Below are 27231 nucleotides of genomic sequence, written 5' to 3' on the forward strand. Positions count from 1 at the left end.
CCTGAAGCGCAAGATGAGCAACACATGTTGGACAAGTTTTAGCAAAAGTTGAGATGATCATGAATGCAAATAGCCATAAGGTGCTTAATATGCGAATCGTTATAGCCTGTTTAGTTTTTAAACGGGCGCGAACATCGGCAGTCACTAACTCGAGAAGCTTACTCTGTTTAAGCTTATACTTAATTCTAGTCAGCAATTATTATAATTCACATATACATAATTAACTGGAGATGTGCTAAAGTGTCTCGAAGATTGCAAAAATAACCAAAAATAGAGAAATTGTAATATTACAGAAATTTATTAAAAATAAATTTGTGCAAAATTTGCAAAGTGCTTCCACCATAAAGTGAAATGTCACAACAGAATGGCATTTCCGCTGAAGCCGCACCGGAAGCGGAGACGGAACCAAAAGGAGTGGTGGTTTATTTAAAAAAACTATGGGCATATCGACAATATTTGGTGATTGAACCATTTTTCTTTTTCTACCTGATGGCTAGTGTTTTTAATGCAGTAGCAATGCAAAATTTTCCGCTCGACAAGGTAACACTAACTAAGAGTGGACCCTTTCATTTTGGTTTGTGCTTAAAACTGAAATGTTTCAATATTTTAGGCGTGTCGCGTTAATTTGGGTTATAATAAAATTGTCTGCGACACTACTTTGGACAAATCCGAGCTGGGCATAGAATGTGACGACTTCAATTTCGAGAACACAACGCTCGGCGCAGTAGCAGCAGATGCTGCGCTCTCTATCGGTTCAACAGGCTTCAACTACACCGTGTGCAAAGCTGAAATCGAAGCGCAAAAATTAGCTGCCGATGTATCTGGGAAACGCGCACCTATTGGTGTGTATGTTTTATTATTGCATTTCATCCTTCGGGGGTCTATAGTAAAAGTTTGAGAATTCATGTGATGTGCGTTGTTTGCATTAACGCTTCATTGGCTGTTTGAACTGAGTATCAATTTGGATACTTACCAAAGAAATTAATATTTAGAACCTGTTTAGGGTATTTGCATTTCGTGTTTAACAAATAATGCAAATCTAAAAAATGTGTGTTTGAATTTCAGAAAATATAAATACCAATCTAATAATTGCTGGTATTACCAGTTCCTTTCGCAAACACGCTCCAGAAGTTCTACGCAAGTGTGTGTGTGTGACAGAACATGAAAACAAAACAGAAAAGTAAAACATTCTTCACAATAATATCCTCAAGACATCATTAAATTTTACTTGTTTTGTGTAGGATTTTTTTTTTTTTTTGAATAACTAATGTATTATTATTTTTCAGTTTTTTTATTTGTTTTTTGTTTAATGATACTTAGTGGCACTTGTAAGCTCCAAATATAGACAGTAATTTTGCGCCGTTTATGTTAATTGTTAATCTTTGATAAAGAAAAAATACACTTAGACATTCGTCAATAGAGGCTTTAATTGTTTATTGGAACGTGATTTTTCATTTGTTTTGATTTCGTAATTTGCCTTTTTCACGCATGCAAATAGTTGCCAATTCATCTTCAGTACTTCAGAGGTTTTTGAATTATAGTTCAAAACTGGTTCCGTTAGCACTTACCTTGCGTACAGTTTGATTATCAAACAAGTTGTTTTCATTAGAATTTTTAGTTTTTGTACAAACGGATTAATCAGCATTCGTTCTGATCGCTGTGTTTTATAGTATTTATGTGCTTGTGTGTGTGTTAATCTTCAGAAACAAACATATTCGATGTGAGATAGTGTCAATTAGTGAAACGTTGAATGAAACTTTCCTACTAGAAGATGATCGCAAAACTTTATTACAACATTCTCTTGTTTAATTGATTTAGAGGTGCTATTAAAAAGCCACCATTAATGAACTGGATTTGCTAGTGATGGATTAGAACACATTTAGTCGGTAATCGCTAGTGTGCAAGTGTGTAATACATACATAAATATGTATATGTATGTATATGAAAATATATTACATGGTTTCGGAATTTGTTTTAAATTTTTTGAATTCTAATTATTTCATGTAAATATATTTTTACCCTTAAAAAATTTTGTTGAGAAATATTTGAAAGTTTTAAATGCTATTGCTTGAATAGAAGAAGAAATATTCCAATTAAAAAATTCAGCTTTTGACGTGAAAAAATTAATTTGCCGGATTCTTTACACAAAAAAATTTTAATTGCGACGAATTCTCAAGCGTTTTCAGAGATTGATTGCATTCATACATATTTAATTGCATATTCAATTCAAATGCAAATGTTTACTCATCACGAAGCTTAATTTCTCCATATGTATTAAAACATTGAATTACTGTTATAACTGTTATATGCAAATTTTTGTTTGACCAATGTTTTGTTTATTTTTAGTTCAAATATTAATGTAAAAAGTAAATATATTTAATAATTAATACTTTTGTCAATTAAAACTAGCAAAAATGTTATCTGGCACTGAAGATTGACACGAATCACGCGTGATCTGTCAAAAAGGGCTATCTCTACTTGGATCCCCCCTTTTAATACCTTTTACAGGTGCATTTCTCAAAAGCATTGAACTGGAAAAAAAATTATCTTAATTTTGATTCCTCAGTTTGTATGGCAGCTCCATGTTATAGTGGTCCGATCGGAGCAATATGTTCAGAACTTGAGGCGTTGGACAACACTTAAATTATGTAAAATTTCGTCAAGATATTTTGCCAATAAAAAATTGTATATTCCAAAAATGTAATTCTATTTTTAAACACGAGGAGACCTCTTCGCATATACATACATAAACAGACTGACGGACATGGCTAAATCGATCAGCTCGCCTCGTTGATCATTTACATATGTATGTGTATGTGTAGTCGAAAAAATCTTTTCGTATTTCTAATCAAACTTCAACTTATTTTTTTTTATATTTATAATAATAGCACTCGAGATATACGACTGCAACGAAATCTATTGACAAAATACAAAAATACTTTTTTGACTAGCAAATAGTATAGTATATACTTTTTAGGGTATCCAACGCCTCTTTCTGAGCGTTACAAACATCGTGGTAAACTTATTATACCCTGTTCAGTGTATAGAAACGTAGATGAGATCAAGTAAATGCATTATCCTTTATATGACTAGTTATCTGTAAAACAGAAAGAAAGAAAACAGATTTAATTAATGATAATTCCTAAAAACCTAAATTCAAATTTTTCATCAAAATATATACTTGGCATCAAAATGCGGCTTAACCCCACTCAGCGCTGTTAACCTTTTAAAAACCTCAATTATATTACATCACGAGTAATAAGCACGATGAGGATTATAATTTTGAGGTTATGTAATACTTGCAATGTCATAGTGGATGAAAATTCGATGTGATTGCTTGGGAAAATATTTCACTGCGAAGAGTTATAAAATATTTTAACAAATTGTTTATTTGACCAATAAACGATTTTTTATATTTTTTTACTTACAGCTGCCATCTTTCCTTTGATTGTGTTACTATTTGCTGGCGGCTGGTCTGATCGTTATAATAAGCGCAAGCCATGCATGATTATGCCCATTGTCGGCGAGTTGCTTTCCTTCACATGTAAGCATATTAAAAAAAACCAAAATACATATAATGTTCAAAAAATGAATTAATGTAAAAATATACAAACTGTAAATTTAATAAAAAATCTAAAGGGCTTATGCTAAAATTTAAATACAAAATTTATATGCCGTGAATACCGTTAAGGTTTGCTCATTTCCGCAATCTTCTTCGACGCCCTGCCCATGGAATTTGGCGCATACTGCGAGGCGATCGTACCGGCATTATTTGGCGGACTCACGTTTTGTTTAATGGCTATATACAGTTATATAACTATAGCGACACCTGAAAAAGATCGCATATTTAGGTAATATTTTCAATTTTCAACTATTTTTATATACATACATATATTTCCATTATTTTTATAACTTTTCCATTATTTTCAAATTAATCCTACTGTTCAATTCCTTCAGGTTTGGTATCTTTGCGATGTTCGTGACAGCTGTGCCTTTTATTGGTCAACCGATTAGTGGTTTTCTCTTTCAGAAACTTGGTTATATATGTAAGTCACTGATATTTGTTTTGCAACACAAAAATTACAAGATTTTTTTTTCTTGCATTGTGTCTCACAGTTTCGTTTGGCATGGCCGCATCATTTCAAGTTATTGCCATACTCTATATAATATTCTTTATAAAAGAGGTCCAACCCGCACCTAAAACAGTTGAAAAAGCACCTGAAGACATCCCGCCACCATTGCCGACGCAGGGTCCACCACCGTTACGTGCCGGCGCTGACAATTTGGCTTATGAGCATACGGGCACCGATGAGGTGGATCGCGTCAAGAATGTGAGCTTTGAATTAAATTCGCGTTTAGAGCCGTCGGATAAGTCGGCACAGTTGTCGAATGCTGACGCTACAACACCGGCTCGACGGTCCTTTCTTCGTGAATTCTTCGATCCAACTTTGGTTCTAGATTGCCTTAAATTTCCGTTAGTAAAACGTCCGAATCATGGAAGAATGTTACTGATTTTACTTATAACCGCTTACTTTTTGACCCTCGGTCCCGTTTCAGGTAGGTCAAAATCTTTGATTATTAAAGGTAAAAAATAATTTGTACTCTATTACAGGCGAAAACGACTATTGGTACCGTTACACACTTATCAAACTCAATTGGAATGGAAATGACTTTAGTTTCTTCTTCACGTTTTCTTCTGCGGCAGCTTTAGTTGGTATGTAGAAAATACTTTATATGTATTTTTATTAGAGCGGATCGATTTTTTTCTATAGAATCTGAAATTCTGAAAATTTTAGCTTAAGAGACTATGGGTCCAAAACATCCATTCAGCGACTTTTATAAGGAAGATATCTGATATAGTTGTCCGATCCGACCGGTTGCGACAAATAATTAATAGAATATAGAAATGCACATGCCCATTAAATTTCATAAGGATATCTCAAAAACTGACGAACAAATATTTATGATCCCTTAAAACCTTCGCCTTAAAAATCGCGGGCTCGAACCGGTTGTCGATCCATAGTCTCTTAGGCAAATAGACGCAGGATGATCCGCACAACCTTTCCGGCATTTGAGATTTTTTCGTTTTTTGGCTCCATATATACATACATACATATATTTGGTTTGAAAATCATTTATACCTTCAAAACTGTTACTAGACACCTTCTATCTATCCTTTTTTTTTGCTTCGACTTTTCGCACTTTAAACAATTTGTATTAAATTATAATTTTTCACTTTTAGGCACTTTCATTGGTACCGCTATACTAAGTAAATTGCTGAAATTTTCGGACCCCACTATTGGTATATTATCAGCTGTAGCAATCGTTATTTCACGAATTCTCTTTGTAAGTTCAATTAATAATGGATATTATTTTTTAATGACTACCTTTTAATTTAATTTTTGCATACATTTCAGGCTTTTGCCAGTGATACGAAGTCTTTCTATGTTGCTGGTGTTGTTGATATGTTTGTGAGTTTGCGTGTCATTGCCATCAAAACTATTAGCTCTAGCATTGTTGACGGCGCGGAATTAAGTTAGTGTTTAAAGATATTTATTTCAGCGAAGATTTTATATTAAAAAAAAAATCTATATTTATAGGCAAAATGTACTCGATATTTGGTATTAGTGAGCCAATTGGGCAGTTCATATTCCCGCCAATTTTCAGTGCCATATATCAAGAAACTGTGGCAACTTTTCCTGGTGCGATCTTTCTCTTTGGTGAAGTATTCTATGTACCCAATGTGCTGGTGTTTATGTAAGTGGCCTTTCTTGGATATTATATTTTTAACTAGATTTTTGTATTTTTTGTTTCATTTATCTTATAAACTATTTTGTTCTAATTTTTTTTCTTTTTTTTGCTTGCAGATTGTGTTATATCATTTTACGGCGCAGAAATAAAACTCAGCAGAAGCCTGTAGAAAGTGCCAATGCAAATAATGTCCCCACAAATCCGGATTGTGAAATAACTAGTCTATAATACTTGTATTTATGTATATAAATTTAATAAGAGTGCTGCCAATCTGTGCAAAAGATTTTCAAACAAAATTTCATTCTATCGTTAGTATAGGCAAAAACTTAACTTTGAAAATGTTATACTGAAAATATTTTACTATGTTTTACGCTTATTTAAAACAATTTAATATTGAAATCAGTTTATTTTTCATGCTGAAAAGTTTTGCCCATGGAAAACATTAGTTTCTTATTTTAATGCTATTTTTTACTTTTTTCAATATAGGAGAATTCCTTTGTAAATAAAAATATATATATATTTTCTAACCTCAAATTGAAATCTTATAAAAAGTGAGGCATATTATCTCAATAATGTTGTATCTAAATTTCGATGAGAGTAAATCTGTTTTATACGCGTTTTACATCAGATTTGGAAACTTCAAAGTATTTTCCCTATAACCTCACTCATAAATAACTTCAAACCTCTGCATGGAACATTTGGAATTTAAACCGAAAAAAATAAATTTTTAAATTAATAAATCGCTTTTTTGTGTGAAAGTGTTCCCAAAAAGTGAAAAATTAAAATTTCGATAATTGTCCAAAGCCGGATCAAATGATCCACCGCCGAGTTAAGAGGGGCACCGCAATTCAACATTATTCCGAGACGCTCTTGATTAATTGCTGTCATTTTATAATATTTCTCCTTGAAAATTTAACAGAATATTCTTCAAATGTCATGCTATAATATACCATTGGTTTTTAAAATATATTTTAACTATTTCATAAAAAGAATTGGTCCTGTTTTACACGTATTAACCATTCTCCTTCATATTCACTTAAATTCAAAGATTTCTTACTTAAAGGCCTACTCGAATATCTCCCACTTTGTTTGAAGCAATGATTTCAGCAGCGCTGAACAAACGCACACACAAATACAAAAATAAATACTTACGTCCACATTTTGGTACGCGATTTGTGCAAGCGTATGTGTTTTAACTCCTTCACATTGGCCCGCGGCGTCCTTCAACACTTGTTGCTTAAGCATAAAATCCGTAAGTGGTAATTTTAATCAACAAATTCATTCAATTTATTCTTTCGACCATAAACCTGTGCCATTCGCTCCTGCACATATGCTCTATTTGCATTTATGGAAGTTTGTATGCATATGTGTGCTTGCGCTCTTGTCTCTTATACGGTTTTGTGGGCTTTTCACGCACTACCCATTTAAATACCACTTTCGGGGTAACTGCCTTGGAAAACAATAGCGCAGCTAAAATAATCATTGTTAATCTTTGTTAAAGCCAAGATTGCTATCCATATGCATATATGTGTTGTTAGTATATAAATGTGTGAATTGAAGAGGGAGCCTTATCTTCTTAATCACGGCGCCGCAAACACTTAAGCCTGGCAGTTGGTATAAAAACGGATACTCCATCACCAGGAAGCACAGTTCTATCTGCGCTTTGCTCCAATCAAGTACAAAGTTTACACAAGCAAACGGCTTTTTATTAAAAGTAAGGATAATTTAAACAAATGAATTTATTTTCTTTCAGTGGATAACTAGTGCTGAATTTTGTTAGGAAGTTTTAAATAAAAGTTAATTTAATCAAGTGTTTTCATAGATATTTCGGCTAAAAGTTTACATTAGCTTTGAAACTGTATATTGAAAGCCACTGTGGTAGCAAATAAGGGAAAATCGTGTTTACAGCCATGAGTATGTCTAGTAGTAGCTGCATAGTTCACAAACAGATGGCGCGCTGAATCTTTTGTAGTATTTAATATAAAATTGCAGTGAAGTTTTTTCACAAATATTTTTGTTAAGCTATTTAAAGTGATTATTTTCTATTGCTTAATAACAATATGAAAAAATTTTATCTCATGACTAAAAACATATCTTAATACATTCTTCTGCAAATGCAACAATAAACAGGACAGGGTTTGCATATGTAAATATGTATGTATGTATGTAGTACTTGTATGTTAAATTTTCTTATTTATTATTTAAGACATTTTGTGATATATACTTACATACATATAAATTGTAAATAAGTTAAAAAAGCAAGAAAATTATTGAATACAATTCATTAGACTAAGAAATATACTTATATAATAATATGTTGTTGGTAGGCTAAATTTTTACAACGCATGTGTTGCTTTCACTATAGATCCCCAAGGACATATGCATTTTATGCAAGACATTTTCCTTTAAAACAACATAAATCTCCTTTAAACATATTTCAATTAAATGCATATTTAAATAATGTGCAATAATTACATATTTACATATTTACAGCATAAACATCATGTTCAAATTATTCTTCTCATTGGCTGCCCTCTGCTTCTTGGCCACATGTTTCGGCCAAACGTTTCAATACTCACACGGCTGGACCAGCGGCAAACGAGCGGTGAACACTCATCGTGACAATGATATTGCCGAAATGCTCCAACAAGATGGCGAACGCAAATTGGAAAGGTGCGTTCAAACCGAAACTATTTTCAATATTCATATTTAATCACATTTCTTTACTTAGATGTCTCATGCAGTTGCAATATTTATTACACAATCCCCTGTCGATTCGTGCCGGCGTTCAAGCCCTGACTCCAGCAAACGGTAATCTATTTGGAAATCGTCATCAATCAAATGAATTGTACGAAGAGCTGAATGCTGCCGAGACGAACGATTATGGAAAGCATTAAAACATGATTATGGCCATAAAATATTAATAAAACGAAGCGACTCCACACGAATTTAGTAGTATATTTAATAGAATATTTGGAACAGCATACATACACATTTACATAATACAGTTATTTATTGTACATATATGTATATGATTTCGTTAACATATTTTACGAACTACAGTTATACTAATATATGCACTTGTAAGTTTAAAAATACTATGATTGTGCATACTTTTACATATATACATGCATACATACCATATGTGTGAAAAATAAAAAAAATCTTGAAAGTAAAAATCTAAAAAACGCAAATATAGCAGAAAGCTAAGTTGAAAAACAAGAAAAGTGTATGTTAGTGTCAAAGATGGGATTAAAAAGATGTTTAAGGTCTTGAAAAATACTTTATAATATACCGGGCTTCATTCTGATATTACAGTTATATGCTATAGTAATCCAATATTACCTGACCCTACAATTGTGCAGCTTCTTAGTGGAAAAAAAGGACATGTGGAAAATTTTATACCGAAATCTCAAAAATTGAGGGACCCAGGGTATTTTCAGAGGAATTTTTGATGCTATTTCTTTCGATATATAAACGATATACATTTGCTTGAGCTATTTTAAAGTCTTATTCTGAGTTTAAAATTTGTGTAAGCGCCTAATTTTAGGCAATGCTCAATATTATTCGAAACGTATTTTGTCAGGATTTTCAATAAATGTTATCACTAGTGCATATACATATCTCCCATGAATAATAAATAAAATCTCGTAAAATGATCCAAAAAGTGATTTTTCATATATTTAAAACTAAAGCCAACCTCTTGCAAAGCACCTTTGGTACTAACTCGCTGAGCGCCTAGACTTTAATTTTGCGCTTATAATTAATTGATTGAAATCTAAACTAACATTACTTACATATGTATGTACATACTCGTACTTGCACTGTTGTGCAAAATATCTGCCAAATTATTTCCGATGAGAACGATTTTATTATTCGAGCTGCTAATATGGCAAGCACCCTTATTATATTTATCCGCTTTTAAAGTCCCGTTTTCTCCCTTTTCATTGCAATGGCCACTTCTCCTCCCAACAGTGTCGTTATGTAAATAGCCAATTGTATAACAAGCAACTGCCCTCATCAAATATTCATAAACACCAACTTTGGTTACATCAAAAAATTATCAGGGGTGTATTTGGTGTTGCTCAGTATTTTGTTGTAACAACATAATTTCATAACTCATGCCGCGTGATAAATGTCTTATTTATACGTGTGTAAATATGCGTAAATGTTTATGTGCCGATGGTATAAGAATATACTATACATCTACATTAGGGCGAATCTGATTGTATGAATAAATATTTTTCGGCTTTATTACTTAAAAAAATTTGGCTGGAGAATAGTTTGGTTCTACTTTTCTTTCGTTTTACAGTTTCAATATGTTTTTTTTCAAAGGCACAATTTTATTACCGCCCTAATTTATAATAAATATATAAAGGGTGCACTAAAAGTATCCATCGATTGTTATAAGTTGTTTTCCCAAAATGTCAAAAAGAAGCAAGATTGTGCAACATTCAAATTTGTAACCTCAATAATTGAAGTAACTGGAATGTTTACGGAAAGTACCGTTATTATAAACAATTTTTTTGAACAGTCCTCGCAGTCAAACGCAGTCGTTTATTCTATAATATACGACTTTTGTAGTCAGTTGAAGGTAGCATTGCTAGAGGTTATCTGATGTGGAGTAAGCATAAACGGGACGAACGGGCCCAAAAACTGCAAAAAACCATTGTTACACTATATTCTCTTAGAAAAACAGCACTCGAAAATGGGTGGTTTCTAAATTGAAGGTAGTTTTCACAGCTTGCGGCAGAAAATATCTTTGGTAAGTGCTTTACGGCGTAAAACAATCTTCAAGGGGTACACTTAGTGTGACGGCTTAAAAAATCGTAGATTTTTGTGAAATAAAAAATTTCAAATATCGACTGTTTTGAAAATGTTATGGTATATTTACACATGATTCTAGAATACACAGTGAAAAAAAATATTAAACGTTTTCAGCCTATAGCCAGCCGGTTGTCAACATTTCTTGCGAACTACTCAACCGATCTTAATGAAGTTTTAATAATTTACAAGGTCTTGAATCTAGAATTTTACTTTTTCAATAATCTCAATTACTTCTAAAAAGATTTGAGAAATTTTCACCAAAATTGGTTTTTTTTAAACATTTGCCAAAAATAGAGTTTTCACTTTTTTCCTTCGTCCAATATCATGTTATTCTGTCAGAAGTTATGTAGACAAAAAAAAAAAAAACAAACAAATCAAATAAAAATATTTAATTTTTTACATGAAAAAAGTATTATTGAAAATATGCCGTGTTATGACAACTTATGTACATACATACATATGTATATGCATGACTTTGCTTGTTTGATCGGTAAAATACAGGAAAATATCACCAGAAAATTTTTTCAATTGATATTGGTAAAGATATCAAATATATACATATGTATGTAGATATTAAATATGTATGTATATATATTTTTTACAATACATATACAAATTAGGGTTCTTAAAATTATTCGAATAACCTGAAAGTCGTTTTGTAACGGTTAGTCGATTAATCGATTACCAAGAGCTCTAATAGAAATATTCAATCACATTAATTTTATGTTCTGGGAATTATAAAACAATTAATAAGAACAGTTTCACATACATTTTGTTACACATTACACACATACATGAAAGCGTACCCAAAAGTATCTACGAAGGCTTCGCACAAAAGATTTGCAAACACTTTTGATTGTAACAACACCAAACAAATCATTCCAACAATCATAAATAAACATCTACTTTCGAGTCACAAACACATATATTCATGCACTCGTATTAACACAATAAATGAATACAAAACACAAGTGGTAAATGATTGTACATTTGTAAGCCACCAAAGAGGGTGGTGCTGGTGTTGCAACGGCTTTGGCGTTGGCCGGTGGCGGCGGCAAACGAAATATGTTTTCAAATTGAATTTCTAGCTAACAAGGTAATTGATCCTCGGGGATTGTTTGTGAGGGCTGAGGCGGGATGATTGCAACAAAGTCCGAATAACTCCGTCATTCGTGTTTAATTTTTCCTTTTTCATTTACAGCAATCATTCCACGAGATGTACGAACATCCACACCAACATACATGTGTATTAGAGCTTAAGCTACGGCTGCTGTTGTTGTTGTTTGTTGTTGATTGCTGCAGTGGCTGCTTCACGCTATGGCATTGGGCGGCGAACGTATGCTCTGGGAATTGGGGAATATGAATTTTTATCTTTTAATCTGGCAAAGGAGCAAAAAGTAAAATTAAGGACATCGGACATATTTTCGTACGTGCGTGTGTGTGTACGGGTATATTCACTCATAGCCTGCCACAAGTTGACTGATGCCGTTTATGGCGAGTGACACTGCTGGCAGGGCGCAGGAAACACTCGTAAATCGCTATGAGCTTTTCGTGAGGATGAGGGTGGAAGAGGTGACGTCCGAAGCGTAAATTGCATTAAAATGCAATTACAATTGATGCTTCCTTGCCGTTGTTGCTACTGCTTAACACAAATATATCGAAAGTTTCCCAGGCAACACTGTTCGATGTAAAAGGGTCCTGTAGGAATTTTTGTGTTAATATCTTATCTGTTATCTTTATTTCGGTTGGGAAAAATATTTTTTGATAAAATTTTTCTGAATATTTTTAGTCTGACATTGTAGCATTGTGTGGGCAATAATCTATACAAAATTTTGTGAATATGTCTGGTTAAATAAAAAACTATTTTATTCAACGAACTTGACTTTGATCGGTCAGTTTATATGACAGCTATGAATATTTGTAGTGATCCGATATCGGCAATGCCGACAAATAGCACGTTTCCTGTGAAGAAAACGATGTGTGGAAATTTTCAGATCAATATTTCAAAAGCTGATGGACTAGTTCGCGTATAGATGGATACCCAAATGGCCACGGCTAAATCGGCTCAGCTGGTCACGTATAAAAAGAGGTATAAAAAGCTAATTATTCGTATTAATGACGAATCCTTCAAAATTCCAAAGTTTTAAATGATTATAAAAGTTTGGAAAATCATTTCTGGCTTTACGCTTATATTGGCATTAATAGAATGTTCGTTTTAACGAACCTATTTTTAAAATCTTCTATTACATATTGCCCAAAAGATAGGTTAGGTTAGATCACTGATCCCTCAGCATGGCTCACAAATGAAAAACTTCTGTAGTTGGGTATCAGCTATCGGCAAAACCGTGATCAATCTTACCGCATGATTTCCGATCGGGCGTTCTCAAGTTAGAATTCCTACAGCCATTAAAAGGGGAAAATTGCTCTAGGTCTCTTCCGATTTACTCTGGCTCAGAAGGACTTTGCGACTGCACAGCTGTTGACAGTTGACCAACATTTGCTGAGCTCATCTGAGGTCTAACAGAACACAAAAAAAGGCAACGGAGCTCCAAAGCAAACTTATTTCCAAATATTCGACAAAAATTAATATACCACTATAAATCTGAAAGAATAATATGCGACTGATGTACTTGGAGGACTGTGAGGTATTTGCGGTATCCTGATTAAGAATTTGAATTAAAAAATATTCCATCACGTACAGCTATTTTTGTAATTTTAGGAAATGACGGTGGTTTGACCCCTTCACCCCTTAACTACAACATAAACAATTATACGTGTTAGGACATTTCTACTATCATTTTCGGTTTTAGCAAGTAAAAATTAGTAGACTACCATCGTAGTCGCAAAATGCTGATTAAACCGTATTATAACTTTGAGGAAAGGTAGAAAAATAAGCTTCTTATTGAAACTCAAGTTGTCTGATATGATAATTTATTATAAAAATCGCATTACTAAAATTGTAGCAAAAATTCTTCGTTTTGCGTATACTCGTAGTATAAAGTGTTTCCATTTTTCCTGTTCTCACAACCAAATTCGACACTTTGTTCTCTATTCCGTACAAAGTGCATTCTCTTGTCCTCTGCTGCTTGGGGTTTTTGTTGGTTAACGAGGACTGCACGCTCTTTCTCTCACTCTCCACAAAATTGCTTGTTGACTTTTATTGAAATTAAATTTGCGTCACGATCTCCAGTGCCGTTGAGCATATACCTATACACACATAAGCAACACCTTTGCAGTTTTATAACTTAACAACAACAACAAAAATACTTTGACATACACATATTTGCCGTGCTGTTGACAGCAGATATGTCACCTGCGTTACTCAGCATTCGATTACAATTGCAAAGTTGCGCATCAACACGTTGGACGATGTACCGTTAAAAATGCGAAGCCGAAAAAGAAATGCAAAAATTTTTGTGCTGTAGTAAATTTTCTTAAATTTTCAGGTTTGAACGGAGATTAATTTACCGCAATTGTGTACTCTCTGCAAATCTCATTAAATATTAAGTGATTAAAATTTATTACAAATAATAACCGGCTGAAAATTATTTGCTTGCAACACCACACCCCTCTCTCGCTTCGACACACATCTTCACGAGTTTATACTGGCAGTTATGACGGGTATGATGCAGTGCACTTGTTATTGTAAATGTGACTCGTGTGTGAAAATCCGTTATCCGTTTGGCAATTACATTAAATAAGAGCGAAAGCAGCGACATTTCGGGTAAAGTGCCAAAGTAATAAAAACAATAAGCAAACATATAAAAACGATTGTCAAAATGATGTGAAACAGGATATGCGTGTAACCGCCGCGAAATACACGCGCACGAACAACAACAACACATATGTGTGTACGTACTTAATACGACAGTCGCAGCAGCACAGCAGCACTAGGAGGGCTAGGAGGGCTGGCACAATAACGCCCTTTCAATTAAGCACAGCGCATCACTTTTTCGCCTTTTTCCAAGTCAAGGACATGCAAGGATAATTGCCTTTTTGGGGTGGAAAAAATATGTATAATTATTTACAGTTTGATTACGTAGCAGGTTGGGCCAGCACGCCAAGCCTAGTGGCTGTTTCAGCTCTTCCTCCTGCTACTGTTGGATGTTAAATGAAGAGCGCGCTCTGACACGTGTTTTGCCGCAGCGCACCGTTTTTGTAACAAGTTCATCAATTTCAAATGTTTTCCAGACGTTATGTCAATTCCGTTGTCTCTGCTTAATTTTTCCTTCCTTTCGATTTTTTATCGTCGCTGCCGGGTCTATTGGGATTTGCTTTCTACGCGTATGTAGTCAAGAGTCACGAGTGCATTTGAATGAAATGAGCATATCCATATCAACCATTTAAATGGTAGAACAATAAACAAAGCAAATACACCAATACGTTTTTAAGCTCGGATGAGGATTTGAAGTCAAGTGCCTTCTAAAAAATGCTAAACCTTTTCAATGCCATTAATTTGAACAGCAGAACATTTGTAACGTGGCACAATAAGGAAATATGTTATATAAACTTTGAAGGTACATATACACATTAGAGTACACCAAAAAAACCCAATATCAAATTTATGGGTTAAAAGCTTCGGCTGCAACAAAACTTTAATACCTTTCATAGGAACATTTTTGGCATCATAAAAGGGCATAAAATTATCTTTAACATTATTTTGAACGGTCAAAATTCTTCCGAAATTATTACTCGGATCAAAATTTAGGACAATATTCTAGAGCTGTTGTAGAATTTAACAATAGACAATAAAAAAATGTGATTTTTGAAACTCGTAAACCCATGTAACCCATGTAACCCCTTAACAGAGGGACAGAGAAATGTCCAGACGTACATGTCTATATCGACTTAGCTCGCCACAATTTAATTTCTGCAATTATGAATTATAAAAATATATTTTCATTAGAAGTACCATTACTTATGAACCCCAATAATTTTCTTTTAATAAAAAAAAGCTTAGAGTTAAAAGCTTTAAAAACGAAAAAATGGTTAAGGACACACCTAATGTGAAATTCAAAAAGGAAATCGGTTTATATTCAAACTGATATATTTTGAATGTGCTGGTGCCCTGAGCTTTAATTTTAAAATCTGTGGACCATTGCAATAATTTGACATTGCTTTCCCTCGGCCATCGATATCCACCTTCAGCGGATTGATACTCCACCGACTATCGCCTGCTTCTACACACAATTCATACACGCGTGATTTCTATTAAAATTTAACATTTTGTAAATCATCAAATTTATAATGAAAAACACGATTTATTTCTTTTATCAGATATTTACATAAGTTTGTACATTTATTATTTTAAATAATGCGTCGTGTTTTATTATTACTGTTTTTTTATACACGATTTCTTGTGGTTTTATTTAAAGTTAATCTAAACTAATTATAATATTCTAAGCTTTGTTGAATTGGGAAAGAGGTTCGCTAGCGATTTATGTAGTGATTGTGTTCTTGTTTCTCTCGTCGTTTTTTATGCCTACGTAAACGCAAGTGTTAAAAAAGCTGTAATCTATGTTTTTTCTAAAGGTATTAAAGCGCTTATAACATACCGACGGTTATTGTGATTATTCTGTTTGCAAAAATTCGCTTTAAAAGAGTTCAGTTAAAGCGAGAATTTTACAAAATGCCTGGAAGTTTATTTTAAATTAAAAAGTCTGCAATAAAGCATATGTGACAGAGTTGATTTATACTCTTGGGAACTATTGCTGAATGATTGGGTCTCAGGTAAACTTCGCTCAGTTATGTTGCACCTTTTGAGTTCGCTGAATCGCCAGAAGTAACACGAAACCAAGTTAGACGTATGCGGTGGTTGTGGAACGATATGAGTCGAATTTTTGATAAAATAGTCGCGAAGACCACCATCGAGACTTGACCCGTTTGAGACACAAAACGTTCTTCAAATGGTTTGAGCTGAGATATTACAATACTATCAGCAAAGTCTCTAATTATCAATTGACGATTTTCAAGCAGCAAATATTTGATTTTTTTGACGTGGTTTTCGTCGATATAGTTTGATGGTTTGTCCTTACGCGTTGGCCGGGAGTTTTAAATGAAAATTTCACCACACTTTTTGATCATAGTAGTACTTACGTAAAGTGAAAACCAGGAAGGATTAGAGAATGGAATACTTCCTTAATAGGAGTGCATATTACTTACAACTTTGCCTAGTTAAGCATTTGTGTGATCCACCACTGGTGATGAAGATAACATTCAACAATTTAAGGAAACAGAGTTTAAATATCATAACGTTAGGTTTGTAGAGATAGCAGAGGCTATCAATATCTCTTATGATAATAGATTTGGTTAATAGATTTTGGTTAATGTTTTGGATATGAATAGTGAACTCCTACTAAAATACCTGAATCTTTTCATCGAGTAGAGGTTACAAAGGAGATGCGGGAGATCCGACATTCATCATTCCTGGTGGTAAGACGGATTATTGTATTCATAACTTCTAATTGGGCGTTGAAACAATCTGGAGAACGTCGCTCCAACAATGAGCCGGAACCGAAAAGAAAAACAAAATTGAATGACTTCAGGGATGAGCATCCTTAGGTTGAATGAGGTATTAAAGATTTGTATTAAAATACTTGAAAACTACATTTTTTGTTAATCAGTGTAATTAGCCTTGAATCTAGTTTCCAACTGAAGAATTGTGCTTTTAAAATGCGCTTTGATGCCTTAGTAAAAAAATTTGTATGAAAGTGCCTCATCACCTTATTTTGTTCTGATATTTTCGCAATAACCAGTCATATGCCATAATTGCTTATATAACTTATTAGAAAAAAATTCTAAAAAACGAATGTCAGTAGCTTACTATATATACATTACTATTACTCAGCCTATTTTAATTGCTTTTTTACTACATATTAATACTACTTATTTATTTTAAAATTGAACTTTAATTGAAGCCTTTTTTTAGTTTAAAAGCAAATTGTCACAAAGGAAATTATATATGCAAAGACTTCATTACTTCATTTTAAATAATTTATATACTTTTTTCGAAACCACTATAACTTTACCTGACAATAAATAAAAAAGTTTCAGATAGTACATCTACAATGCAAAAATGTTATTACACTTTCAATTTTTTTTTTTCAGAATTCCTCTGTGACAACTTAAGTTCGGCTTAGTCTTATTTTAGTTTGCAGAGTAATTAAGTTGTTTTTGTTCTCTTTACGCTTATAAATTAAACAGTATAGCTAATACTTAATTTTTGTTGAGATTAATTCCGTCTTGCTTGTATTTATTATAATAATATTTAGTATGTATGTATGTATGTGTAAGTGTAGTAGATTTTCCTATATATACAAAGCATATCACAAATGAACTTTACTGCACTTAGATATTTGGTGCACCAATACGGTTCTGGTTCCGGCTTGTCCTTAGTGTGGGGAGGATTAGCAACCAGCCGCGTGTGTCTCAGCCCAGGGCTGAAGTCCGTGCAGTGCCGCCAATGGAGCACCGTTAACCGCTTGTGAGGACAGTTGCGCGGCTGGTGGTGGCGCAAATCCTTTGCTAATTGCTTCTGCCTGCAGGGATAACATCAGACGATTTGCCGCTTGACGTTCAGCTTCGCGCTCTTCAGCCGTTTGACGTCTGCAAAGAAACAAAAAAAAGAAAATTAATGAAAGTGAGGGAAAATTAAAATACTTGTATGTCCATAATGTCCAGTTATTTATGTCGGCTAGTTTATTTTTAGAAAGAATGTCAGAAATGTTATTCAAACACTCCATTTTTTTATAACTGCATTCTGTAATGAAAAATGAAAAATACCTTTTGAAGTTAGAAATACACTCAGTCATTTAATAATAGTTTTCGGGGACGACTAATTTTAGAAAAAAATTTATAGTTTTATATTTTAATAAAAATTCTCAAACCCACATTATTGTAGTTGTAATTTTTTTTTACATATTTGAGAAGATATTTTTTAATTTTAATTTAAGGGTATTGCTCAAACTCTTCTAGTAATTTAAGATCAAACATGGTTTTTGTACTTTCTAGTAAAGATCGAACATTTGTTGTATTATCAATGAAATCCATATTTTCTCCAATAGCTGGCTTTCTTATCTGTATCTCTCGTGCTATAAGTGCGATCGGGTTACGCTTAAAGGTATCGGAAATTTAGCCACAAAAAATGCTCATGGATTTCCATCTGTGAATCGCTGTTGAACCGCAACAAAATCGATACATTTCAGAAATGGGTGGTTAGTGGTGATGAAAAACGGGTCGCTTTATCAAAGTCAAGCAAAAACGGTTGTGACTGAAACGCGGAGAGCCGCCGCAAACGATCACCAAGTCAGGATTGAGAATCAGGAATTTTTTGCTATCTGTTTAGTAGAGAATGATCTACTATGTGGTGCTCTCCAAAGGCCAAACTCTCTAAAGACAAAAATTAGACCATTCGAAGGAAACAAACGCAAAGACTTGGCGATAGGATGGGAACAGTGTTCCATATGGACATCGTCAGGTCACAATTATCGCTAGTGACTAGTTAAAATCTTCCTGAGGTGAAGATCTATCACCAAGTTTAACTACTTGTTTCTATGGTAAATTATTTTGCTGGTGAAAAATTCGCCTCGAGAGAAGAAAATAGAAGATATTCAAATTTTGGTTCTCATGAGAGTGGCGATATAAAATGATCTTCAAAACGATAACAAGTTATCAAACAAAACGGGACATATTTGACCTGAAACGGATCATTCTAATGATGATGTATGAAAAATAAAACCTGTACTTTATGTAATAACGCATTTCTTATTACTAGACCTTAAATACACATATTGTTTCTCATTAAGGGGGTATTCTACTCTAGAATTTTGAAAAAATCGATTTTTTTTTCATATATTTAAAGTTTAGACCCTTAAGAACATATCCTCCAAAGGATTTTTAAAAATTAAAATTATTTTAAGAGCTACAGTTACTTTAGTGACGCAGTACCTAGCCCGGTAGGTAGGTAGACTCACTTTTTTAAACGCGTTTTTCTCGAAACTACTTTTTTCCACACGGTACCGGCATTAACTCAAGTTCTATATAACCCATTTACTTGAAATTTTGTGTGAACCTTCTTTATATAATCCTTTATCTTTATATAATCCTTAATCCTTGTTTTTAATATTTTAAAAAAATTTAGGAATTTCAAAAAAAGCGTAAAAAATGATTTTTATTTTCAGGCAGTCGCCATTTTTCAAAAAAAATTTTTTTGTTCCCTGAGGTAGGGGCTATAACAGCATTCTTACTGATTAAGAATTTCTTTTGATTTTTTTTTCAGACCACCAGGAGAGTCAGGATCAATGCCACCAGGATGCGCCATTTTTTTTACACCTGATAGTTTTTGTTTGGTTGAGATTCCAGCTTACTGTTTTCATCATTTTATGGAGAATTGCTCAAGTTGGATCGAGCTCATATATTAAAGAAATAATAAGTAGTGTGGTGACATATAAAGGTATAGACTGAGTTCTATCCCATTTCATTGGATATCTATATATTCATACGACGATTACATAACATATATTTATACTCGCATTTGAAATAATCAAAATTTAATCAGCATTATATTTTGTCCATTTAAAGCAGATAAAATGTTTATATACACTTACACATCGACATATCAATATTCCTAAGAATCCATATATACGAATACAGCAACTTGTATGGTCGCTGACTAAAGTATTTAGAAAGCAATTACGGTAAATCAGTATACATTTGCTCATTTAACAAATACCGTTATGCGACCTTGTGTTGTTGTACTCATTGAATCAATGACAGTTTGTTAATGAATATTTAAACGAGAAACAATTTCAAAACTCATTAGTGTATGCACATGCTCACCAACACATACACGCACTCATGTGTGTGTGTATCTATGCATCCAAAATTAAGGATCTGATTGCTGATTGCCAGCGTTGATGGCTCAAATGCAATAAACTGTGGCTTGTATGTATGTACTTGTGGGTTGGTGGACACACCAATATGCATATTCACATAGTAATAACTGTTCACATGTGCAAAATACCTATACATAAGCAATTATGAGTGTTTTTGCATGTGTATTTGTAAACTTTTAAGTTTATCCTCATTCTCGCTCGTTATTAATTAAGGTAAGAAGAGATGTTGATAAGACCGACGGTGACAGCACACATTTAATTCATTACCGTAACTACAACTACAACTAAGGCATTTGCTGATTGCTCCGTTACTCTACACCCCCGTCTCCTCAAAGGAAAATGGAGTTTGCGCATTTAAGTTAATGTGCGCCACAGATGTGAATTACCCACGCAAATATGTAAGTGCATGTATGTAAATGTATTCACATTGGGGGATGAAGCGCCATATTGAATAAGTCATAAGTTAATAATATACCCTCGTAAATGCACACCTATTCGGTTTTGGTTATGAGAGAGAGGACAGGACAGTGGGATCGATATTTTGAATGTAGGTGTGTATGCTTGTACAATTATGGTGTGTTGGCATGTGAACTTAAGAGGAACATTTCTGGAAGTAAGAAACATTAAAGTGACGACATTAGAAACAGAAGAGGACATGATATCGGAAGTATCATTAAGTGTGGCTTCTGTTCGAAAGCTCATATATTTGAGATACAATGACAAAAATATCTAACAAGATTCTACGAGCAAAGTGTAACTCTCATAAATTCTGTAAACCTTCCATTTATAAAATAATTCGTATTAGCGACAAATGCAATTTTATTTGAAAACGGACCATAATTTCAAAATATTCGTCTTCGATTCGCTACGTCTTTGTTCTGTTAGAGCGCCTTAAGTAATTTTTATGACAAACTAACATCAAATTGAGATGTAATACAAAAGAGCAATACCAAAAGCTCCGTCTTGATTGGGAATGACCTCTCCGAGCCGATCGATACCATCTTCTACATATACAATAAAATTGTACAGCTGCTGGCGTATGCCGATGATATTGATATAATTGACTTCAACAACTGCGCCGTTAGTTCTGCTTTCTCCAGACTGGTTAAGGAAGCGAAGCAAGTTGGTTTGGTAGTGAACGAGGAACGGGCAAGACGAAATAACTCCTGTTATCAAACAAGTATTCGTCACACTGGCGACTAGGCTTCCATGTCATTGTTACAGCCATAAATTCGAAGTCGTAGATAATTTCGTCTACCTTGCAACCAGCGTAAACACCACCAACAATGTCAGCCTGTAAATCCAACGCAGGATAACTCTTGCCAACAGGTGCTACTTCGGGCTGAGTAGGCAATTGAGAAGCAAAGTCCTCTCTTGACAAACAAAAACCAAACTCTTTAAGTTACTCATAATTCCCGTCCTGCTATATGGTGCAGAGGGTTGGACGATGACAACAACTGATGAGTCGACGTTGCGAGTTTTCGAGACAAAGCTTCTGCGAAAGATTTATGGTCCTTTGCGCGTTGGCCACGGCGAATATCGCATTCGATAGAACGATGAGCTATAAGATACATATATGACGACATTGACATAGTTCCGCGAATTAAAAGACAGCGGCTACGCTACCTAAGTCATGCTGTCCGAATGGACGAAAACACTCCAGTTCTGAAAGTATTCGACGCAGTACCCACCGGGAGAAGCAGAAGACAAGGAATACCTCCACTCCGTTGGAAAGACCACGTGGAGAAGGACCTGTCTTTGCTTGGAATTTACAATTGGCGCCACGTTGCGAAAAGGAGAAACGACTGGCGCGCTGTTGCTAAGTCGGTTATAACCGCGTAAGCAATGCTCACGCCAGTAAAGAAGAAGAAGAATCGAAAATAGTATTAATAAATTTTCAAACCCATATTATTCGGCTTTTCAAACATTTGAAATTTAATTTGTTAAAAAAAAGCACAATTTTTTTGAGTCGCCCATTGTCAGTTTCGGCTATGTCTCTTGGTTCGCCGAAGGTAAGACTTGCAAATTCTGGACAATGTTTCCATCTCATCCTGCTCCATACTAAAAATTAAATTTCTATTTCTTATTTAAAAATTTGAAATTCAAAATGAAAAAAAAATTATGTTATTTTACGATATATTAAACAATATATAAAAATAAATACATACCACTTATTTATATAAATACCATATACTCGTATTCAACCAAATTCCAAAAGCTCAAATTCCACCTTTACTCCGTCTGTGCTGTGGTAAGGAAATATATGCTAAACACACACGCACAGTTAATATATTCATATGCATGGTACATGTATAGATATGTACAGAGAAATATTCGCAAAAACCAACAATTCAATTTGCAACATTTTCACTCAATGAAGTCAAATCCTTCTCAGTTCCATATCGCATATTGCGGAGTGAATTATTACTGCGGATAAGTTGCAATTGTTCGTTTGGTTGTTGTGCTGTTGTGCTGTTGGCGTTGGTGGCACAAACACAATGCACGGGAGTAGGGACTGTTTGTGGCGTTATAATTTTTCAGTGGCACTGTGAGCTCTTGTTGCCGCCAGCAATGCTGTCGGAGTTGGCTGATGCTGGTTTGTTGATGCGTGGGTGGTGCGGCAGAGGTGGCGGTTGCACTCCAAAACTTTTCCATGCCACACCACAGTAAAATAATAAAACAAAACAGTAGAAATTGATTACATTTTTAGCGCACCCGCATTTGTTTAGACACACAAACACACGTATTTATGTAAGTTAGTGGATGTATTTACATATATACAATTGCGGGCTGTATAAATGTGTTTTTGTCTTAAAAATGCAGATATCTGCATATTTATATGAATTTTTGTGTATAACACGTTTAATTTATGCCGATTTGATTTACCTCCCTCCTGAGTAATTTATCTTCATTTGCATTGGAGTGAATTGTAAATATTTAAATGTGTATGTATGTATATGTGCTAGTTAAAAATGAAATATTTATTCCCATATACTGAGAATTGTGTTGAGGCAATACCTTTTACCATTTCGAAATCGGATCGGAAGGAATTGATTTCCTTTTTAGCTTGGTTTTTTGCCAACACCCTTTAATAGGTAAATAAACCAAATTTTTATAATTTTTGTCTAGGAAATATGTATCTCTGTCATAATATTACATAGAAAATATTACGTGCAAAAATTTCTGCCTTTAAGCAAGAAAAACGGTGCAATAGGAGGAGATCGAGCATGCTTTTATTCTACAAAAAATCGAAAATTTGTTGCATTTTAAAGATTCCTATTAAATATTTTGAATATTTCACAGATCGTAAATGTTAAATATTCTTTCATTTTCCATCCCTCGAATTGTATAAAATTATTAAAAATGAAGAATTTGAAATAAGTTGTGCGAATGTGTGAAAAACAGCACGCAGGCAGCACGCACCGATTATCAGTGAAGTATGTAGCTATTCGGGTTCATTAGAAAAAATTGTATTCAAGCGGTCAAAAACGTAACAAAAAGGTATTTTAAAATTGTTTACCCTGAACAGGGTACACGAAGTTGGTAACACTCAGAAGGAAACGGAAAAAATATATTTAAATGATCAGTGTTAACGTCTGGTGTGTTTAGCGTGGGTACTTGCTGAGGACAGCCTTACCCCACGGCTCTCAAAAGCACAGCGGATTAAATCAATGCGTTGATCAGGCATATTCAGTACCAATTGGCAGTGTGCAATGAAAACACTAATCACTTTGGTAGGGTTCGAGGCCTATCTAAAATCTTTGCCGTACTGTGGGTCCGGCTTCCGCTTGCAATGCAACTCTACATTCAATTGAAAAAGTGCTCATTCGGGTTTTAAACACAACCAGATCATACCACCAACATCTAAACGTCCATCAGTTCAGTTAATTCCCATATCACTCAGATCCCTAATGTCCGAGTACATCGGGCATTCTGCCTTTAAATGTACCCAATTCTCTACCCGCGCCCCATAAAAGCAACCCGACCTATCAGATTGGTGCTTCTGATGCAAAAGTACGATTTAGCCACGTTGTTCTGTTTAACTGCTGGAATATACGCGAACTTGTTCTTCAGTTTTTGAGATATCGATCAGAAACTTCACCGAAATCAAGATAAAAATCTTTCTATACCCTTTTATGCAATAGGAAATGCTTCTGTGTAAAATATTATATTTTCGGTTCTTATTGCTTTCGATATTCACATTTTTTATATTTAGAAATTCGTCAAATAATTGAAGGCTTAAATTGTAAATAAATAATACTTTATACCGGTTATAGACTGCCTTTCCGATGATATGGAATTATACTTGATCGGTACTTGTTAAATCTTAACAACTAAAAATGCTAGAAGTGGTATTTATACACAATTTCTGTAATATAATAAAAAAAATCCTAAACGACACCCATTTACTTCCCCCGTGGAAGCTTTCATTAAAATCTGCCACTTAAAACAGCCAACCCGCCTTCTCTGGGTGGTAATTAAAATCATTTCACAGCTTTTGCAATTTACGCCAAAAACATCAACGAATTAAATACCTAAATAGGCAAATCTTCACTCCACCATTAATTTCCCCACACAAAGTGGCATGTTCAACGACAAAATGGATGCTTCCAGCTGTGCTGATTTGTGTGGATATGCCTAGCCGTGTCTGTGTGTATGTGGCAGTTTATTAACTGCCGCCATTTGGGCAACGGTAATTATCTTGCAAGCAATAACAATTTAGCCACAAACGACAATGACCAGGCAATATAATCACCTTGCCACGTTTTTCTCCCCGCCGGAAAGCCCACTAGAGCTTTAAGTTTCGTGTATCCTTTTTGTTGCCGAACGTCTTTGTTGTTGCACGTAGTCATAAAGCAATAACTCTTCTTTAAGCTTTTACGGTGGTCTTTCTTGTGGTAGCTTTTCAGTTTCGGGCAACCTTTGCTGGTTGGTGGGCGTGAAGTTGCTTCCGACTAGGACACTTTAAGTCGTGAAATCCCGAGGGCATGAGGGCAGGCTCCGCACACAACTTGGGTTGCTACTTTTCTTGGTCACACTAAGGAAATTTTTGGTTTTAGTTGCTTTTTATATTTTTTATTATTTTTTGTTTTTGTGGTAAAACTTTTGCCACACCTTGTCAAAGGTATGAGAAAATGATGTTAATAGCCAAATTGCTTAAGACTGCTGCAAATACTCGTACAAACATTTTACTTTAATATTCTATGAAGTTGCTTTAAGAACAACAAAATTTCTCTAATTAAGATTTTGCATTTTACCGTTTATTTTACAAACACACTTGCAAAAATTTCATGAAATTAATTTCAGTCAAAACTTTTGTTTTAACAAAATTGATTTCATTTTGTGAAAATGCGGAGGTGTTTGAGTGTATGTGTTTGTATTGGTGTGTGGTTTTTGTGATGGAGCGGAAAACTTCATTTTGCGGTTGCCTTGCTGTGGCTCAAACTAATTTGCCAATTTTCATAAATTTTTGGCTCATGTGCTCGCACTCACCCACACATGAATACCGGCACACATACTTCAACGCAAGTTCCTGCGCCAGGGCCATTTGCTAGTCATTTGTCAAGTGACAGTGTTTGCGGCAATAAGTTGCGTAAATTTTTAATTGTGTTGCCATTGGTGTGAAGCCGGGATTTAACTAAGTTTCAAGAGATAAATGTACTTATGCTCACACATCCATTCTTATGTGTCAACATGCTAACACATGTGCACAATTAATTTTCGCCTTCGCCTTAAGACAAATGTGCAGGCTAATTTCTGCCGCAAGGACTTGCTACCACTTTCTCGCATTATTTTCATATGAAGGTGTTGAAATATGTTTTTTGGCAGCAAGTTTGCAAGTGATATATGGCAGGTCACAGCGAGTGGTCGGAATTATAAAGATTTCATGTTGGCTTGGGTGTGAGCGTGTTAATTAAATAAGTTGTGTTGTGGAGAAATTATAATCGTGTTTCAGCTGAAATTCTTTTTTTTTTCATTTCATAATTAAAATTTTGCAGTTTATATGAAATAAACACTTATGTACATCCATACATATGTTTCACTTTAAACAAATTTAATTTCATATTTATCTTTGTATTGCAGAATTAAAAAAAATTAAGAAAATTAAGGAGAAATTAGGGGCATACATTTATCGACCAAAGAGATTGGTTTCGCATATGAAAAACTACTTATGAAATTCATTAGCCTTTCGGAGGAGACTTTAGGTTTTAGGATAATGTGTATTTGTCATATATTATTATTTTTTTTTTATTGAATTATTGAACTTTAAAAGAGCTCAAGTAATAAGATTTTCTTAGTTTTGGTTGCCTTATTTTAAAATAAATGTTGTTTTTAATTTTTATTATTATTTGTGTAAAAAAAAATATTTAATAATTGTCTTCGATTTTTTCCTTTGAATAGTGAATTGAACATTTTACTGATGTAACCTCGAAATAGATATGGAATAATAAAAATGGAATAAAATGGCTCTAGGTGCTTTTTTGTCTGTAAAGTAATATTTCTTTACGAGGCTAGTGTGACGGCCTGAAAAAGTAGAATTTTTTGAAATTAAAAATATACTATACATACATATTTATACATTTTTAAAGAATACACACCAAAATTTGGGGAGAAAATAATAAATTTTTTTCAGAGTTTCATGTGATCTCCGACGGTGGAAAAAAACATGGATGACACCTAAAAGAAGTCTCTCAAGAGGATATTGTCCGTACAATGAATCATGGTCGAAAAATAAAAAATCGACAAAATGGCGTGGTTT

The 27231-nt window shown here is 34.0% G+C and overlaps 3 protein-coding genes across 3 annotated transcripts in view; 2 read left to right on the plus strand and 1 right to left on the minus strand.

Moving 5' to 3' along the window:
• Positions 1 to 99: 99 nt before the first annotated feature.
• LOC105223147 (uncharacterized) lies at positions 100 to 6035 on the plus strand. The gene is made up of 11 exons (XM_011200785.3): positions 100 to 540; positions 611 to 842; positions 3431 to 3544; positions 3692 to 3851; positions 3958 to 4046; positions 4117 to 4557; positions 4613 to 4714; positions 5243 to 5346; positions 5418 to 5535; positions 5601 to 5757; positions 5868 to 6035. The coding sequence occupies exons 1-11, from the start codon at positions 352 to 354 to the stop codon at positions 5977 to 5979; spliced, it is 1818 nt and encodes a 605-aa protein (XP_011199087.2). The 5' UTR covers positions 100 to 351; the 3' UTR covers positions 5980 to 6035.
• A 1280-nt stretch (positions 6036 to 7315) lies between these two features.
• Positions 7316 to 9032, plus strand: LOC105223146 (pro-corazonin). The gene is made up of 3 exons (XM_011200784.4): positions 7316 to 7465; positions 8245 to 8424; positions 8483 to 9032. Exons 2-3 carry the CDS (start codon positions 8255 to 8257, stop codon positions 8646 to 8648), a joined length of 336 nt encoding a protein of 111 aa, XP_011199086.2. The 5' UTR covers positions 7316 to 7465; positions 8245 to 8254; the 3' UTR covers positions 8649 to 9032.
• Positions 9033 to 15841: 6809 nt separating this feature from the next.
• The window catches only part of LOC105223145 (T-cell leukemia homeobox protein 3), a 41236-nt gene continuing 29846 nt past the window's right edge, over positions 15842 to 27231 (minus strand). Inside the window, exon 4 of the mRNA XM_049448339.1 lies at positions 15842 to 18183. Within this exon, the coding sequence (XP_049304296.1) occupies positions 17985 to 18183 (199 nt within the window). The 3' untranslated portion in view covers positions 15842 to 17984. The remainder of the gene's footprint in view (positions 18184 to 27231) is intronic.

The sequence above is a fragment of the Bactrocera dorsalis genome, chromosome 2 (assembly GCF_023373825.1).
Source record: "Bactrocera dorsalis isolate Fly_Bdor chromosome 2, ASM2337382v1, whole genome shotgun sequence".
NCBI classification, from domain to species: Eukaryota; Metazoa; Arthropoda; class Insecta; order Diptera; family Tephritidae; genus Bactrocera; species Bactrocera dorsalis.

Bases quoted from the DNA above. Each gene is read 5' to 3' on its own strand.
- LOC105223147 (XM_011200785.3), top strand. From the start codon at position 352: ATGTCACAACAGAATGGCATTTCCGCTGAAGCCGCACCGGAAGCGGAG. The intron at 3,545-3,691 runs GTAAGCATATTA...AATACCGTTAAG, and splicing joins CGAGTTGCTTTCCTTCACAT to GTTTGCTCATTTCCGCAATC. The intron at 3,852-3,957 runs GTAATATTTTCA...CAATTCCTTCAG, and splicing joins GAAAAAGATCGCATATTTAG to GTTTGGTATCTTTGCGATGT.
- LOC105223146 (XM_011200784.4), top strand. From the start codon at position 8,255: ATGTTCAAATTATTCTTCTCATTGGCTGCCCTCTGCTTCTTGGCCACA. The intron at 8,425-8,482 runs GTGCGTTCAAAC...TTCTTTACTTAG, and splicing joins GGCGAACGCAAATTGGAAAG to ATGTCTCATGCAGTTGCAAT.